General features: G+C 45.2%; 1 protein-coding gene and 1 long non-coding RNA gene across 2 annotated transcripts in view; one reads left to right on the top strand and one right to left on the bottom strand.

Moving 5' to 3' along the window:
• The window catches only part of LOC146208226 (flavin-containing monooxygenase 5-like), a 70978-nt gene extending 59848 nt beyond the window's left edge, over positions 1-11130 (top strand). Inside the window, exon 6 of the mRNA XM_084592055.1 lies at positions 10780-11130. Within this exon, the coding sequence (XP_084448181.1) occupies positions 10780-11130 (351 nt within the window). The remainder of the gene's footprint in view (positions 1-10779) is intronic.
• The window catches only part of LOC146208225 (uncharacterized), a 116639-nt gene that overhangs the window by 74188 nt on the left and 23132 nt on the right, over positions 1-19319 (bottom strand). Inside the window, exon 2 of the long non-coding RNA XR_014704668.1 lies at positions 11016-11161. This is a non-coding gene — a long non-coding RNA (uncharacterized LOC146208225). The remainder of the gene's footprint in view (positions 1-11015; positions 11162-19319) is intronic.

Below are 19319 nucleotides of genomic sequence, written 5' to 3'. Positions count from 1 at the left end.
TACATGTCATCATCATCATCAGCAGCAGTAGCCCGACTATATCCACTGCAGGGCGAAGGCCTCTCCCATATTTCCCCAATTAACCCGGTTCTGTGCTAACTGCATCCACTTGACCCCTGCGAACTTCTTAACCTTATCCACCCACCTAAATTCCTGCTGCCCCCTGCTACGCTTTCTTTCCCTTGGAATCCAGTTTGTTACCCTAAGCGGCCATCGGTTATCCTCTCTTCGCACTACATGTCCTGCCCATGCCCATTTCTTATTCTTGATTTCCACTAGAATGTCAGTAACTTGAGTTATTTCTCTGACCCACTCTGCACGCTTCCTACCTCTTATTGTTACCCCTACCAATTTTCGTTCGATAGCCTTCTGCGTTGTCCTCAACTTAAGTAAAACCCTCTTCGTTAGCCTCCACATTTCAGCCCCATAGGTGAGTACAGGTAAGATGCAACTGTTGTATACTTTCCTCTTGAGCGATACCGGTAAGCTGCTAGTCATAATCTGCGAATCCTTGCCAAATGCGCTCCATCCCAACCTTATTCTTCTTGTTATTTTCTTTGCTTGAAAGGGTTTCAAGACGTTTCGTCTTCGGTCACAGAGAAGCCACAAAGTTCGTGGCGATACGAAAATAACATGTGCTGATAAATAAAAATGTTTTTCTTCCGCCGCCTGCAGTAATACCATCCTATAGCTTGTTTTATTTGTGAGTCTCTAGTACTTCCGATACTGTTACGGGCGATGAAGAAGCGGGCACTGGCGTGGGCAGGCGCGCTCGTCTGCCATCTACCATCTACCATGGCCATCGGTCATTCTCCGTCTCTTTACTTCACCGACTTGCCACCCCGTAACATTTTGGTTGGAGGTTCGGGGTACGTCATCATCACTCATCATCCTGGCCCAGAGCTCCGGCTCCCTGTGTCTTGCGCATTGGCAGTGGGTTCCTGGGATGACGCATCGCCTGCCGGTTCCCCAGCCAGCCGAACCCGACGCGACATCGCCGTTCTCCACTCCCCCGTCCAGTCCCCCGCCCTGGCCAAAAAGACACGAAGAATGACAAGTAGTCCGACCATTGAAAAAGTCTCACTGTCTGCAGACCGCCTACGGAATGCAAAGCTTTCAGCATACATTTCGAAAGTACGGGCACAGCAGGCACGTGCGGCACGCCGTACGGGTGTACGGCTTTGTAGCGTATTTCTCTAATCATATATATATATATATATATATATATATATATATATATATATATATATATATATATATATATATATATATATATATATATATATATATATGTATGGTGTGTATGGTGTGTGTATGGTGTGTGTATGGTGTGTGTATGGTGTGTGTATGGTGTGTGTGTGTGTGTGTGTGTGTGTGTGTGTGTGTGTGTGTGTGTGTGTGTGTGTGTGTGTGTGTGTGTGTGTGTGTGTGTGTGTGTGTGTGTGTGTGTGTGTGTGTGTGTGTGTGTGTGTGTGTGTGTGTGTGTGTGTGTGTGTGTGTGTGTGTGTGTGTGTGTGTGTGTGTGTGTGTGTGTGTGTGTGTGTGTGTGTGTGTGTGTGTGTGTGTGTGCGTGCGTGCGTGCGTGCGTGCGTGCGTGCGTGCGTGCGTGCGTGCGTGCGTGCGTGCGTGCGTGCGTGCGTGCGTGCGTGCGTGCGTGCGTGCGTGCGTGCGTGCGTGCGTGCGTGCGTGCGTGCGTGCGTGCGTGCGTGCGTGTGTGTGTGTGTGTGTGTGTGTGTGTGTGTGTGTGTGTGTGTGTGTGTGTGTGTGTGTGTGTGTGTGTGTGTGTGTGTGTGTGTGTGTGTGTGTGTGTGTGTGTGTGTGTGTGTGTGTGTGTGTGTGTGTGTGTGTGTGTGTGTGTGTGTGTGTGTGTGTGTGTGTGTGTGTGTGTGTGTGTGTGTGTGTGTGTGTGTGTGAAGGAAAGAAGCCAACAGTCGGCGAGGCCAAGGAAAGCGTTGGGGATGGTACTTTTGTCTTTTTTTTTAATGTTTGCTTAGATAATCACAGAAATTAGTAATGTAATCTGTTTAGGGGAAAGATAATTAAACACAAAGTAGAAGAAAAAACAACGTGCCGATGGTGGGAACCGAACCCACGGCTCTTCCAACTGAGCTACATCGGCCGCTGTCCCCCCTGCTACTTGCTTGAGTATTTATGCTGTCTGTATGTCGTGAGTTCGGTTCCCACCATCGGCACGTTGTTTTTTCTTCTACTTTGTGTTTAATTATCTTTCCCCTAAACAGATTACATTACTAATTTCTGTGATTATCTAAGCAAACATTAAAAAAAAAAGAAAAGACATAAGAGTACCATTCCCAACGCTTTCCTTGGCCTCGCCGACTGTTGGCTTGTTTCTTTCATGTATTATAACGAGCACCTTCATTTCCCCTTAATTGATCTATATATATATATATATATATATATATATATATATATATATATATATATATATATATATTATAGCGGTATAATAAAGAAATTCCCTCTGTGCGAGATTATCTAACGGCACCAAACGCTGTACGAATATTCAGGCCTGCTTGTTAGCGTATGTTGGTTGCTTTGGTTTTGTGGGGTTTAAGGTCCCAAAGCAACTCAGGCTATGAGAGGCCGTAGTGGAAGACTCCGGAAATTTCGACCACCTGGGGTTCTTTAACGTGCACTATTATCGCACAGCACACGGGCGCCTTGCTTTTCGCTCTCATAGAAAAGCTGCCGCCGAGGCCGGGATTCGATCCTGCGTCCTTGGGAACAGTAGTCGAGCGCCGTAACCATTGAGTCACCCCGGCGGGGCGTGTTACGTAGACGAATAAAGCGTCTTCGATAGCAATCGCGTCCTGCGCGTTCCTGTCCGTTTATCTTTGCTCGCACAGCAATAAAATAAGACGCTTGCGCTCTGCATTGACTCCGGGTAGCCCTTGAAACCCGCGAAGAGGAAGAACAGAGCTCTGGTACCCTGACGAGCGCTGACCAGACGCATCTAATAACAGACCATTACCAGCGCACTGTTGGCTGCTCGTAATCGCTAGGTAATCCGTGGGAAATTACACGCCCAGCGGCCGAGTATTATGGAACGTGTAATAGTTTGCACAGAAGTGATTACACGGCGCAACGAGGCGTACTAGATATATGGGCATTGCTTCGGAGCGACCTTATTTTTGTCTTGCTATACGGTAGTCGCCTCTAAGCACACTTTTTTTTTTTTTTTGCTTCCACGAGAGCACGATTGCAAAACATTTTTTCTAGTCACGGGCCTAGCGGATCTAATTAGAGTTAGAATTAGTTCGTAACAAGAAAAAAAATGATGGCGACTCAACTCGATTAAGACTGGATATCCGTGGTGAAAGCTACCTAACAGATTGCTCGCAAACTCCGACTCGAACGTTCTCGCCGCCGATGCCCCGGCTATACCATATGACACATACCCACACAGTGGGATCGGCCAAGAACTGGGGAGCACAGAAAGTTTTTGATAATGATGATGATGATGTCCTCAGACAAAATGGCACATACCCACGGCGGGGGATTGGCCAGGGTACATTGCAAATACTAAATATATACGGTCAAGGAGCGGAGTATTTAGATAGATACGGGTGATGTCTAGAAAGCACGGGTTTGTTTTTCTTCTCCTCCTCCCTTTTCTCTCTTTTCACGTCTTTTTCTTCCCTTCTATCTTTTTCTTCTTCTTCTTGGCGGCTTCTGAATATTCTTGTTCCATTTGACCGGCTTTTTCTTCTTCTCCTCCCTCTTATCTCTCTTCCCTTCTTCTCTGGCTCGAAGCAACTAGTTGCCATGGTTACGGCTCATGCGCAGTAGTGACTAGCAAAGCTTACCCGAAATGCGCCGCTGAATAGCCCACAGTGTAGCTGTCGCTACAAAACTTCAATAGACACTTCTTTCTAAAAACAGTCAAACTTTCCGCCGAATATTTGTGAGGGGTGAAATGCAGCGTACCACAGAGCCCCGAAGGTTATGTATCTTCAACAGAAGCGCATAACACCGTTTTCGTTGCACAGCCTTACTATCAACCAGGTACATTAAGAGGACAAGCTGTCGGTCTAGTTGGTTTTCCATAGTTTTTGCAGCGCGTAGCCGGACAAGGACAAAGACGGAGGAACATGTAAGACGCACAGACATTAAGGTCCGAAGCAGTGTACGAGTCCTGTGGCGAATTATAAGCCACCTAAGCAGTTTGAACCAAGTGTTTGGAGACCCTCCGTCTTTTTTTACTAGGATACGCAAAGGCGAACCGAATGCACGCCAAGCATAGACTTGCATATAAATGCAGTTATGTACTTTCAATTTCTTAGATGCACAGGCAAGTAAGGATTTTCACCATTAAAACAAAAAAATAACTTCTACGACTTAGTTTTTAGTCCAAGAAAAGCGATCACTACATGTGGCACCAGAATGGGAAATACATTATTCACATAAATGCACGCTGTAGGAGTTGCTCTTTCATTTTAATTCACATACAAAAAACAAATGAACGCGTGCATACCGTATACAACGGTTTCTGTGCCCGTTAAAGAACTTCGGCCGGTCGAAATTTATACCCATAGTTAAAATATATTACGCGCCTCATGTCATAAAGTAGACATAGCTTCGGCTGGTAACGTTATTATATGTTTCGAACCTGACCACGGCGGCCGCGTTTCGATGGAGGTGAAACGAAGTGGCGTCCACAGAGCGTGTATGACAGATACTGTGCCTTTCCCATCCTATGAACCAATTATTATTATTATTTTTTTTAGAGCAGTTCGTTCTAAGTTTGTATACCACTTTTATCGTTGTTGCCTGCCTTGAAAGAATTTTGTTTCCTTTAATTATTTGTCGCCAAAAAAAAACCGAAAGTAATGTGGTGCGCCAAATTTGCACTAACAAAATTCATTGACTATGCGTTTCGCTTTTATATTAGTCTCCAGCTTCCCCTTGCCTCTTCAAATTTGGTTTCACCGTCACTGCTCTCGTTGCGCTGTGGCATGGGTTTTCTCGTAGATGGGGTATATGCATTTTTGCCAGATATGTGCCCTGGTGTGCGTTCTCTTTCATATTCTATACGCTAGGGACACTGGCGAATGGAGGAGTTTTCCATGGCTTTTAAAGCCTTTCTTGACTCACGGCGAAAATCTCGCGTTTGCGAGATATCTCCAGATGTAGTAGCAGTAGAAAAGTTTATTTGGGACAAAATATACAAAGCTTGTCCTGAGTAAGACAGCTAAAGTCATTTCCGCCTGGCGAGGCCGTCCCACCCTTGGCAGCAGTGACAACTACATATAGATCACTTCCGAACACACTACAGCAACCAAATTTGAAGACCCAACATATATGCAAGTAGACAAAACAAAAGCGAATAGGAACCTGTGAATATATGCATGCATTTACGTATGAGACCGAATAAAAAGGCAAAAACATGATTACCTCTACGAAAATGTTTACCAATGCCCGAATATTTTTTTGCCCATACAGAAGTGTGACGCATCCAAATACTACCCATTTCACAAGAATTATTGTTTCACTTATTTTTTTCTTAGGTTGAAATATCTCAATGTTCTTTTTATTTTACGCAATTATTGATAGGTTGATAATAATTCGAAGATAGCTGGATATTGATGCCTTAAATTTGTTGTTCGCGTACATAGTCTCTGATCATAAGTACCGACGTTGACATAAGGACCCCGGTCGTCGCAACAGGCTCTCACGTCGACATAATTTTCTCACTCTGGTTATTAGGCCTTCATTCTCTCATGTCTAAGTGAGGAGTCCTGAGGGCCAGCGGGAACCAGCGCGCTAGTATATGGAAGATGCTTTTAAACATTTCAGGTGTGCGGCTTAAGTATCCTTTCGAACGGCAAGGTGAAATGAAAGCCTTTCAAACCTATTTTCGGGGCTTCATCCCAATTTCGGTTCGACCCCGTTTTACAGAAATTGTCCCGTTGTGGGAACGTCACTGACCACGCAGTGCACCATACATGACATATGTGCTTCCGTTCTTTATTTAGAACATCTAGAATTCCATCGTACCTATGTTGAAGCCGTCAATGGACTCTGACATGTATTGACATGGCGTATTGACGTGATGGCTACCTTCCCTAGGTCTACTTTTTTTTTGTCCTTGGGTTGAAAAAATTTGTCCCCAGATTTGCGGATTTGTCCCTAGATCAAATGTCCCTAGGTATGACATCACATAAGGCATGCAATCACATCTGTTCTCTTATTTCGCTCACAGCTTCCGTTCACGGGATCCTGTCACGGCGCTCATGAGTGAAAAAAAGTGTTTCCCCGTATTAAAAAAAAAAAAAAAATTCTGCGTCAGCAACCTCTGCGAAGCGCGCAGAGCTAGCCCACCACCTGTCACCGACACGGCTCGCGGGGGGCCTCGAAACGGGGAGGCGCCGTGGCGGCGGCGGCGATCGGCATTGCTCGCCTGGCCTCTGAATAATGATCACGCTCCTTTCATCCCCTCGTACAAGAGCACTCACCGTCGAGCCGCAGCAACCCGTGTCCGATCCCCAGTGTCACTTTTTGTTTCCTCGCGTAGCCGCCTGTGCATGCAGCTGTACACGAAAAATAACAGTAAAGACAAGCAAGAAAGAAATGGGCGCGATTTTGTGCGTTCCGCTGCTGAAGCGAGAAACAAGCGACAAGGACGGCGCGGCGGGAAACCCTGAACATGTGCGTTGGGGCTGCTTCTCGGTGCATATAAAAAAAAAAAGAAAAAAGAAAAAAAAAACAGAAAAGCAGGTTTTTTTGTTTGTTTATTTGTTTGTTTATTATGTGTCACCGCGGTCGGCAGCTCCGATTAGCGCGGGCGAACAACACTGACGAACGCGTTCAGCACTGATAAGGTCAGTAGGTCGGGCATCTACTTATTGCGAATGTAATCAGCCTCCAAACAATAAAGTGTACAGGATATCACGGTGTTTTATCCCTTTGTACACTGCTGAGTGAAAAAAGTGTAGCGTCGGCGGGATTTTCTCTGGTGTAAGTGCCGTGTCTTCAAAATGAATAATTCAGTTCTAGCTAGTACTTGCGGATCGCTTACCTTGGCTTGTGGTCCAATAAGACGTTTTCTGATATAAGGAGTGTCAGCAGCTGCGTAAAGAAATTTCCTAGCGGGAGTAACGAGAGAAAGCGTTCGCTCGCTGTGTTCGTCTGTGACATTCGAAAACCTTCACCTTCGTCTCCATGAAGAACCTCTTCTATGAAGCCTTTCATAGCTTTGTTTAAACCTCCGGCAACCAAACACGTACGTTACATATATTTTTTCCCGCGCCAATTGCACAGATTCACCAGAAAGGGTCGCTTAAGCGTGATGATTGGTCATGATAGCAAGATATGAGCGAAAGCGTAAAATGCAAAAGTTGACCAGTTTTCATAACTGTTAACTCTAACGAAAGATTATTTTCGCGCTTCTATTTCTCTTTTTGCTAGTTACACAATGAAAAGGGACTTCCGCTCACGAACCTCATTTAGAGCCTAAAAAACTGACGGCACGTTTGAAACATACAGACTTCCACCGTAATTAAAAAAAAAAATACAAAGCGACATCACTTCGCCGAAAGTAGTCTCAAGAAGTCCGGCATCACTACAAAAGTGTATGGTATTTTCACCAAACGCAAGCGTAAAAAAATATTTTTGCTCTATTGAAACATACGAACTCCTAATAAGTTAATAATTACATTGCTCCTAAGCGCCACCGTTTTAACATATATGTACGAAAATAGAATCTATTGTGGAACTTTGAGGGGGCTTTCTTTTTTCTACCGTGGACAAGCCTTTCGAAGCTGTAACCTAACCTTCATTCGTCTGAAAGGCATTGTGAGTGTAGGTCACGTTGCATTTGATGTGTCGCATCAGGAGTCTTTTCGCGTGTTGGACAACACTGTGGCTAGACGGTCGAGCGTTTGATATATTTGATTAGGACAACGATGCAAATGACAAGGACGAAAAAAAGATGACACACGTCTGTGCGTGCAGGTGGTTTGTTTACGGAAGTGGGTGTGGGCGTGTGGGAGGAGGGATGGAGGAGGGGAGGATTCCGCGTGCGCTCACTGTCTCGGCAGTTTTTCGATACACTGGGAAAACTTTAGGCCGTTCTTCAGTATGGAGCCTTCCTGTGTCATGCTGTCTTGATTCTATGCCCAGCCTTTGTGGGCTGATTCTGTATCTTGCACCGAAATTAATGATTCCCTCGACGCTCCATTTGCTTCGATAAATTCTGAATGAGTACTTGCTCCAAACACAAGACAACCGCGACAAATATAAATATAATTATAGAGCCATATACCTGCTTACATGATAAACGCACTTTCCCTCCAACTTGAGTGTCGATAAATATGGTATGACGAATTTTTAAAGGTGTAAATGATGTCCACCTTCGGCCACAGCCGAGCATTGGTAATGCGTGAGCAGTTTGAAATTCGCACCAATGAAACTGAAACGAGAAGTGTGGGCCCATTCTTCTCATACACAGCTTCTGCATTGTGTATCAGCGCACGTCATTAGTTACCAAACATGTGCACAGTAAAGCGCCGCGGAATAGCACGAAGAGCCAAAAAAAATTAATAATTCAGTGCCTCAGGTCACTGACCCAGCCACCTCCTTAACCGTGCTTTAGGTCAGAGAATTTAATACATATATGGAAGAGGTTCTAAAACGCTCGAAACAAATCACCGTTGACAAAGTTATGATCTGTCGAACGCAAAAATGCACGCAGCTGGGATTGGCATGCCTCATTCGTCGGTAGATACGGAGCAGTATCCTATAATGAATTCCAGTGGGCGATCCTGAGCAAACTTTCATGCTCCGCGGCGGTGAATGCGCGTCCTATATACTGGTCGACCTGGATTGGACTGAGAGTTGCACTGGCAGTTTCAGATCAACTCGTCCCGCTTTGAAACCCTCCCTTTTATTTCGCTGCAAATCAGCATATTTTATCAGAAACCCGAGCACTACGAAGATAAGCTGCTGGCACTTCTGGAAAGGCCAGGTCCCATTGGCCTTTGTGTGCGTGCGTGTGCGTGTGTGTGTGTGTGTGTGTGTGTGTGTGTGTGTGTGTGTGTGTGTGTGTGTGTGTGTGTGTGTGTGTGTGTGTGTGTGTGTGTGTGTGTGTGTGTGTGTGTGTGTGTGTGTGTGTGTGTGTGTGTGTGTGTGTGTGTGTGTGTGTGTGTGTGTGTGTGTGTGTTTGAGAGAGAGAGAGAGAGAGAGAGAGAGAGAGAGAGAGAGAGAGAGAGAGAGAGAGAGAGAGAGAGAGACATAGATGTAATACTGGGCGTTTGTTTAAAATTCCGGTAACGGCGTACAATCAAGGAGCCAGATTTCTCTGCTTGATTATACGGAAAGCGGTTGAAGAAACCCAGATATACTTGCGTCAATGATGATAGCAGAATGCACGTTTCCCTCTAGATTTTCATTTAAATTAAAAAAAAAAAACACCCTGAATCATTTTATAGATTGTCCAAAATTCGCCCGCTACATTGACACCACCGCGCGCAACTATTCAGACGAAGAAATATGCACACATACCAGAGCATGCACTTATTCCAGGTGTCCATCCCTGTGGGGCCCTGGTTGTTGACCCTTGCAAATGAGAATGGGCTCACTTTATAAGATGAGTGCTTGATAGGACTGACCTGGGCCACATGCATCGCTGGTCATTAACAAGCGAAAGCATGCTTACGGATACCAGGACGAGTTTCCGGTATTGATCGCGCATGAGAACCTCGGTCGGGTTTCTTGGCGGAGCCGGTTGTGTTCCGCTAGTCGATCAAGATTGCGTCGCCCTGCGGCAGATTTACTCGATCCGATCGATCTGATGACTTTGATGTATTAGTAATATGATAAATTTATTTTAATATATTAGATCCCGTCTTTCTTTTAAGTGCTACAGAACTTTTAGCATATAGAACGATCGATTTCGCCGGACTATGTATGTTGAAGCCCCACATACATAGCTTATAGCAGTTTCTAAGGTTAAATCTTATAAGATAGTTTAATAATACTGTCAGGTGGTGGTGACACTTCCTTAGGCGATAAATAAGCAACTCGGCGGTGGCAATGGCCGCAAAGCGCTCAATGGTCGCCGAACTACGAATGCTTGTTGTATTCGGCAGTGTGCTCAATTCAAAGCCGGCGTAAGAATATCTATATAAGCCAGCTAAAGGATAGTGGAAAAGTGTGGAATAATACGGAAGCAGTTGTACTTGCCTGTAATTATTCGAGACTAATCTCAGCGCATTCCGGTCTACAAAGCGACACAGCCGCGTTTCGCGACGCCGAACATGAACAAAGCGCACAATGTCGTGCTGTGCGCTGCATGCAAGTAGGTGTTGAAAGCAAACAAACAAACAGCAAAGCAATATATATATATATATATATATATATATTATTAGTTCATGGCAATATCCCACAGCAAACATTTAACTTTTTGTAAGTATAATTATGTAATTAGTTTAATTATGACTGACTAAACATAGCTTACGCCTAAATTAAAGGTCGATGTCATGATTACTTCAATTCATAAATATGATGTCTAAGCAGAGTCAAACACAAGTGCGACGGTGAAACGTACACGTAATGAGCCTTCGTAAGCAAAATTAGGCTTGGCTTATGCGCACTGATTGCTGAACTGGTATGTAGCAACGCTTGACTAGTGCTGCTCTTCTTTATATTTTTTGTTCATCCAGTTTGTCGATGTAATTAGCTGAGGAAGCGTAAAATTATATTTAGTCTGGCTGAAATCGTTCATTCGGTGTGGTAACCGTCTGTTGCTTCTTTTCCCAGCTGGCCAATGAGATCGGAGCCAAGCCAAATCTGTCGCTTCTAGCCCTGAAAGACCCGCAATTGGCACTGAAGCTCCTGATCGGGCCCAGCCTGCCCTACCAATACCGCCTGCAAGGACCTCACTCCTGGCCAGGTGCGCGGGACGCCATCTTCAACTACGAAGAGCGCGTCCGTAGAGCTCTCTCTACGGCACCCGACTTCACCGCCGTCAGCCATGGAAAGGAGGCACTGCTTACCAAGCCTAGCGTCGAATTCCTACTGCTTGTCACTATAGCCGTGCTGTTTTTCTCCTGGCTGCTTGCCAGCGGGTGGTTGCTCCCGCAGTCTTGGACGGCGCCTCTTAGTGTATGAGGACAAACACTGTACCCTGCAGAGATCCTCTCTGTAAAAAAAGAAGGGGAGAGAATAGGCTAATTTCTTACACGTGGTCGTCATAAGGTTCATTTCGGGTCTTCATACGGGTTCTGCAGAGCATAGCGGCGCAACAGCAAGCAACCTTTGGTTATGCATTTCGAACCTGCTGGAGCAACTGAATCCATTTTTTTTTTTATAATGTTGCACGCGTATATAATTGACATGTTGCTTCTGACCACTTCACGATCACTGACCACAGAGGATGAGCTTCTCTTTTGTGCACATTAATATGTTTAAAATGCAGCTCAACACTTGTTAAAGCTTTCCATGCTACATTTTCATCCTCGCCTAACATTCCTCGGAGTGCAAAGGCTGTCGACCTATGTAGAGGAGTTGCACCTGCAGGGCAGGGTTTCCCCTTCCTGTACCGGCCGAAATATGTCTCCTTTCCTATACGTCATCGATTGGGTCTGCCCTTCTTTGGATAAAAATAAATCGTTTTTGAAATAACCCAAAGTGCAGTAAAAACTGCTACGAGGTAACCGTAATTTGCTCAGTATTAAGGAATGCATATGCCGGCAATGTGATTCCATATCCAACCATATCCCATCGAATAACACAAGAGGCACACGTGCCACGTGCATGACGTTAGCTGTGCTAACGGCGCATGCCTTTTTACCACCTTGTAGATTAGGTCAGAGACGGAGCTCACATGTCTACTTTTCTATTTTCTTTTTCTCAAGACCACTGCAGCTAATTTCGCAGCACCTGGTACTGTTTTGTGATATACTTTGTGCATTTTCGGTTACCTTGTTGCGTTGCTTTCTTTTTACACGCTGGTCGTTTCTGTAAAATATGTAATACGTTCTAAAAATAAAAACTACTAAGGTTGTCTCTCAGTATTCATTACAATATCTCAAAGGGCGGCGCAGAGCGTCACGTCAATGCATTTTAGTGCACCAGCGCTTAACATGTCACTGGCGAAGAAGCAGTTATGTCCAGGTGCAGCCCCGTAGTGAAAACTCCCGAGTATGCCCCTGACAGGTGTCAGGTGGCAGACGACAGGTGACATGCCTGAGCAGGGATTGGTCAGCGAGTTTTATGACGTGAGTAGCAGGTGAGGAGGGTGGGGACAACTTCACGCCAGCTGCATCCAATGGAGAAACTCACGTCAGAGGCAGCCAATGAAGAGGGGCGCTGAACCAGCTGCAAACAATAGAAGTGAGCTGGCTTTACATCACAGACAGCTAGTCGGAGGGAGGAGCGTTGCACCAACTGCAGCCAATGGGGGTGAGTTGGTGTCGCTCCAATTACTGCAACCGGTAGAAAGAGAGTGCTTGACGGAAGCTGCGGCTGGCAGATATCTCGTCGAGCTTTCGCTGGCTCTCGTGAATACCTCGGCATGTGCTGAAGTGCTGTGAAAATCACAACCGCCGACCATGAGATACGCAAGGTTTAATGTGGGTAGTAAAGCCCAAAGATAAACAAAGCCAAGGTAAACAAGGCTAAACAAAGTCTAAATATGCTACCGCACCTATATGGCATTTAGCTCGCAGTCATAAAAATGGACCGCCATTTTCTTAGATACCGGACGCGATAGTGCTTACGGTGGTTTGTTATTTAAACAAGCTTACAATGCTTGCACGTGAATCTCCACGTCCACGACTATCACGGTACTAATCACTTACTCGTTGCTTATGAGCCCTAATAACTCCTACATTCAAGCTTTCTCAAAGTTAGCTTTTTTTGTGGCCACTGTGGTGGCTTACTGGATAGGGCGTTCAGTTCCTAACCCAAGACATATAAGCGAGTCTCGGATGCAGCGACCCCGTTATTTTGGAGGCGCGCATGTAAAAAGGCGCCTGTTCGCTGTGCGTGGTCACTGGGCGCAGAAAAAGAAAAAAGAAACTCTAAGCGGTTAAAGTCAATCGAGTAAAACAGCGCTAGGAGAGACGAAACACGTGAACGACAGACACGTGCGCTGTGTTTCGTGTACCAACCAGCCCGTATTTGCCCTCTTCTGGTTACAGTTCATCCGGGTCTCTCGACTCCCACGTGCAGCCGGTGAGGTTCGAGCTCTTGATCATATTTTTTACAATCAATTATCCGCATAATTGCCTCATTATACAATAATTACCTACCCCCCCCCCCCCCCCCACCCTCGAAAAAAAATCTGTCTCCATGCTTTCCCTGGTTTCAGTGGCTGTTGGCTCTCTTCGTATGTACGAGGTGGCAATGTACAAGTACATTGAAAAAGGAGGGAATTGTGTATAAGAATATGACGCGTCGCGAGGAATAAACAGACCGAACTAGCTCACATGGATGGCGTTGCTGCTCGCCGAACGCCCATGGACACTGCAGACACTTCCGAACAGGTCAGAGAAAAACAAATGATGCATCGGATGTTACACAGCGCCGAAAACGTCAAACTTTCGATACGATCACATCACACGTAACGAGCGGTTTTCGTCATGCAGCTTTAACATTTTCGATACACATTGTAGTGCATCGAGCACGTCGTTGTTGGAATTGAAACATCTTGACCCTTACTTAGGGGTCTAAGCTTTGCTCACTGGCATTAAAAAAGGTGTGGTTAGCCTGTGGTTAGTTTTGAACGTATTCGGGCCGTCCGTTTGTAAAACGAAAACTGCTATACAGAGCGCTCTCACAGAAGGGTTCAAAACGCATGCCACGAACGTTCGGTGGTCATGTGACGTTAATGTGTTATGATGAAATTAACGTCAAGCCCGTAGCCGTGCTCCCAACCCATAGCGGTCGCTCACTAGCTTTGGATTTCGGATGCTGATGACAAGATTGCGGGTTCAGAGCCAGCATTGGAAGTCATATTTTGATGGAGGTGAAGTGCAAAAACTCTTGTGTGCTGTACAAATTAAGCGCATGTTACAGAATTCCGGATGGCCTAAATAAATTCGGGGTCCTGCATCGTCGTCTCAATAGGCCATGTGTCGCTGATTGATTGATTGATGATTTATAGGAAGGGAAAGGCGCGGTAACTGTCTCACTTGTTTTCTGTGGACACCTGAACCGCATCGTAAGGGAAGGAATGAAGGTGGGAGTGAAAATGGAAAGAGAGAAAGAGGAGCCGTATTGGAGGGCTACGGAGTAACTTCGACCACCTGGGGATCTTTAACGTGTGCTAACATCGCACAGCACACGGACGCCACTTCGTTTCACCCACATCGAAACGCAGCCGCCGAGGTCGGGCTCGAACCCGGGTACTCCGGCACAGTAGTCGGGCGTCCTACCACTGCACCACCCCGGCTCGGGTCACTTATATACGTCACATACCACGTAATTGTGCTCTCATTTCGGTCCTTATGGTAAGTATACCAAGTTGCCACAAAGTTACCTTGTTCTTACAAATTAATAAGAGCGTTAGCCATTAGCATAAGGGAGGTAATAGCACAGTGTGACATCTATTATCTATTTTGAGTAGCGCAACATATATGAAAAAAAAAAGAAACAGTAAATCCTTCGCTGGCATTTTTCTAAGCTACTTTCGTGTCCCGTAAGCAGCATAGGCCACAAAGGGCAATCACCGAACAATGGACGCGCCCGCACAGCCGCAGCCAGCCGCATGCAGTTCGCGCATAATCGTCGATCGCTTATCGCCCACTGCCCCCAGGCCGTGAAGCTCGCTTTCATTTGCCTAATGCGACGGGCGACTTCCGGCATTCCCGCCAACACGCAACCACATGATGGCGTGTTAATCCCGTGCACAGGTCGGCCGCGAACATGCAAGCTCAATTTATTCGCCAGATTAGAGCGTCTCAAAACGGATTCGAGACACGCAATAGCATTAAGAGGACTATTACAGCACGCAGCATTTTTAGGCGGCCGATCTTAATCGTTCCTCAAGCACGAGCGATTACTTCTCGAACCCTATATACGCGTCTTACCATAACGTTGGTACTGCACTTCGTGGCCTCGCACCGAGCGCTGGGAGCGAGTATGCACGCTTTTTGATGCGAGGTCCTTGTAGTACTTACCATGCAGTGGCTCAGCACGTTCTCTGCGGGCATTACGCCGAGGCTAGCGTTAATCTGACCTCGGCTTTTCTTACGGTTCACTAAGATTGTACTGCCACGCCCGGCCCTTTCACGTAATCCTCGTCGGTATACGGAAGCTCGACCATGGTTTCAGTTGCGCCAGCTTAGGCTTGATTCGGAAAAGAAACGTTATCGGCGAGAGCGTTATATTCACCGAACTAACCTCGTTCGAGAACTGATATTAAACAACAGTTAAACCGTGGCCTTCCTTGGCTGGAGGCTACAGAGAACGAGTGGCGACGCGGCGGCTCCACCAGTATCCTTGGGAAATAACATAATGGCAACAGGCGACAACGCTGAAGAGAGTGAAAGGGACGGAGCGAGGATATAATCGCAAGTACTGTCTATATCGCAGAAATGCACATTGAAACGAAGGACTATGGAAGAAGAGTATGGAGCTCTCTCAGACCCAAGTGAATTAAACCTTTCGCTTCACTCCCGTCAAACGTGAGAGATGGGGAAGATTCGCGGTTTGGCCAACTTGGAAACGCAGATAACTAAACAGCCCCTAATGTACGTAAAGAAATGAATGAAAATATCGATACTGCCCTTAGGACGGAGCTAGTGAATTCGATCCTCAAGGCCCGCCACGTGTGACGCTTTCCTATTTAGAGCAACGCCGCAGATCTGCTCAGCTATGTAATGGAACACGTTCATTGTGAGATATTACTCTGCAATTTTAATCTGGGAGTACGGCGGGCACAGAAAGACTGCTAAAAGCGAATGCCCGTACAAGTAAATCAAGGTTCAAGCACTCTGCAGTTCAATTTGGTTATCTAACGTCAATAATTCTACCAAAAATATTATCGATTTAATACAACAGATAAAGCTGATATGTAGCTTTACTGACCACCTAAATGATTACTTTCCACAAAACAAATTCCGAATCCTACGTAGTACCATTATCGGTGGTGAAACAGGAATTCCGAGAGGCCCAAAGATTGTGGCAAATATATAATACTGGGAAAGAATTTAGCACTAATGAAAAACGGTCCGGAGGACAAGGACGAAAGAGATTGGAGGCTTGCTAAACCAATTTTTTCAAGAACTGGCACCTAACTCACTGCAGGAGTACACCACATAGCGTATTTGTCAAGAATAACCAGACCGCATGGTTTCTTTTAAAGTGTCCAGCGAAACGCTTAAGCCACCTTCCAAGCCTTACAAATCTTTACAAGGTAAGAAGAATCCCCGTCCTCAGATCTCATGACCTTTTTAACTTTAGAAAAACCACAACTTCTGCTAGCTTTTGGCAAAAGCGGTGCAAAACGTGGTGGTCTCATGAGCGGATTAATCAACAAGAGTGATTTGAAAAAGGGCCAAACCCGCACATGAATGCGTGTGAAACCAATGTCGATTCTGCAAATGTATAGAGTGAACCTTGGTAGGAATCAAGAGGATTGGTAACAATTAAGAAGATGATGACACTGTTTCTAATTTTTAGTAACATTTCACAAACTCAATTTTCTGTGCAATAAATGTCATTTTTGCTGCTAGAGAAACGTTAACATACCCACAATCGAATAGTATGCTGCACTGCAAAAAAATGTGTGTGAAATTATAGGTATCTTTATAGAAAATTTCTGTCCCCGTACAGAGAACATCTGTTCTACTTTATTGACTGAAATACGTTAACGAAAGAAAGTTTTTTTTTGTTTTGTTTTCCAGCCGAAAGCTTGATTGGAAGGCAAACAATTCGATATATTTTTGTCGTCTGTTCTGTGCGTAAACTGATTTTTACTAGGATATATGCAGGTGAATGCTGAATAGAAAGCGAAATAGTATGGCAACCCAGAAGGCGCTGTCCGACGATCAGCTGCTTAGCAATTTCGATTCGAGTGAAGATAATTAGTGGCGCCACACTGAGGTCCGTTGTTGATTGGCTCCTTGCTGCAGTGGTATCTGTTATGAATTTTTCCACCTGCCTCTTTTCAGTGGCTAGACAACGGCTGTTGCGCGGTCGACTTTATGGGTGCCATCGAGTACTGCCAGCGCCGAGAGATATTCGTGAGATGGAGTTAGCAAGACTTTCGCCTTTAAAATGGTGTTCATTGAAGAAATAGGCGCTTAACTCAAATTTATGGTTGTTATAGGCAGAAAAACATGTGAAATGAAAGACAAGTACAAAAAGGTATATTTGTATTATTCTTTTAAATGAGACAAAAGAAAAAACAAATCTGTGTAGAATAGAAAATTTCTGTCCTTTTACAAAACTTTTCTATTAGTTGTAAACATAAAAAACTGTAAAATTATCAAAAAAAAATTAAAAACAGAAAACAAAGCAGAACAGAAAATTTCTGGCAGGACAGCTGCCAGAAAATTTCTGTATTTTTCAGCAAAAATTTTCTACAGTGTAGTTACTATTAAAGACGTTAATTGAATGGTATTGTCCTCAGTGCCCCTTTGAATTCAGTCTAGCGACGGACATGAAAATTGTGACCACGCACGTCCATCTGGGGCCTTGCGGAGGGAGGTTATTTTATTCGTGAATCTCCAAGTAGAGGCCATTTCTTCCATCATGACCGATTTCACGAATTGACTCGGAGCTCATTCTTGAACAGCGCACCAATTATATCAGAAACTCTTTGGGATTACATAATGTCTTATTACATTTCTGTTCTTTCTTATTACGTAAACGTTCTTTATTTTTCTCAGTGAAATAAGGTCACTAATAGTTCGGTTTATGGTGTTTAACTCCCCAAAGTGACTCAGACTATATGACAGACGCTTTAGTGGGGGGTTCAGGAAATTTCGACCACCTGGGGTTCTTTAGTGCACACTGACAGCGTACAGGACAAGGGCACCTTACTTTTTGTCTCCATCCCGCCAGGCACGCCTGTATTTGATCTCGCGACCAGCGATCGAGTCCCCTAAACACTGAGCCACCGCGGTGAGGCATTCCGCTATACTGGACGCATGCTATGAGAAAATGGGCTAACGATAACTACGGCCGGACGAAAAATAAGTACGTTCAGATGGATGAGCACCGTCACAGCTATTCACATCATGTTGCTGTGTGTTTGGAAAAGTCTTCTGCGGAGTCTGTTAGCGCCTCCCAGGCCACACGCAGTCGAATCGAGATGAAGATGACATTTCACGTTTCAGAACAAAATTATTAACTACACTTCATGATGTGACCATCGATTTCTTGGTGTGGATAGGAGCGGCAGGAAGGAATTGAGGTACTTATTAGCACAATTTTTTTATCGATCGAACAAAAAAATATGGCTTCTTCAAGTGCGATTTTTTCATGTAGGTTAAGATTACATTCATATATATTTTGACTGTAACCCATAACAACACTTCTATTTACAGTCGGTGCCTATAAACCTATAAATGGGTGGACTGTCCGACAATATAATTACAGAGACAGTCATCGATCCCGGCAGCCAAGATCCCCCCCCTCCTCCCCCAGGGTGGGAGGAGGAAGGGGGGCATTGCCTGCGGTTTTCAAGTGCCCTACACTTTTCGGTAATCCATAGATCAACTCCTACACCAGAAATGCTTCTGATAGTAACAGTTCAGGATGACGTGAAGATGTCCCCTACACCACGCTGATACACCATCTATTCAGAACCGCTGAAACAGGCAAGGGAAAGAGCTAGGTTACAGAAAAAGAGTAACCGATTACAATTACAATTACTCCATCTAAAATGTGCCGGTGACAGCAGTCAATTAGAGCGCCACTAAAGCAATAATTTCAGAACAGTAATCGACTACTATTTCTGCAAAATGTAACAGAAACTCGTTCAAATTGCAACAAACTAGTGCTCTTGCTTGGAAAACTGTTTACGCGCTAATTTTCAACATAAGTGTTTTTCAAAGTTGTCTTCGCTGATCTCGCAACGTTTCCTCGTGAAGACATCAGCCGCTACACTGAACACTCTCGCAAGTACTGAGCGCTAGAGGGTAGGGCGCGTAGGGTAAGGGTAGAGCTCAGTCGCGTAAAGAACGGTTTTTTTAACAATGAATAAAAGTAGGCACGACTTATTTTGAAGAAGCATTCCTGCATAATCGGAGTCAGCTGCACCAAGAGCGAATCAAGGCCGCCGAGAGCACAGCATGTCATGCAGCCATTGTGGGGACCGCGCCAGCCACATTCAAAGTTCCCGCGGC

The sequence above is a fragment of the Amblyomma maculatum genome, chromosome 1, assembly GCF_055883805.1.
Source record: "Amblyomma maculatum isolate TAMU_Amacu chromosome 1, ASM5588380v1, whole genome shotgun sequence".
In the NCBI taxonomy this organism is placed as follows: Eukaryota; Metazoa; Arthropoda; class Arachnida; order Ixodida; family Ixodidae; genus Amblyomma; species Amblyomma maculatum.
Note: the sequence above shows the minus strand (reverse complement) of the source record. Positions and strands in the feature narration are given on the sequence as shown.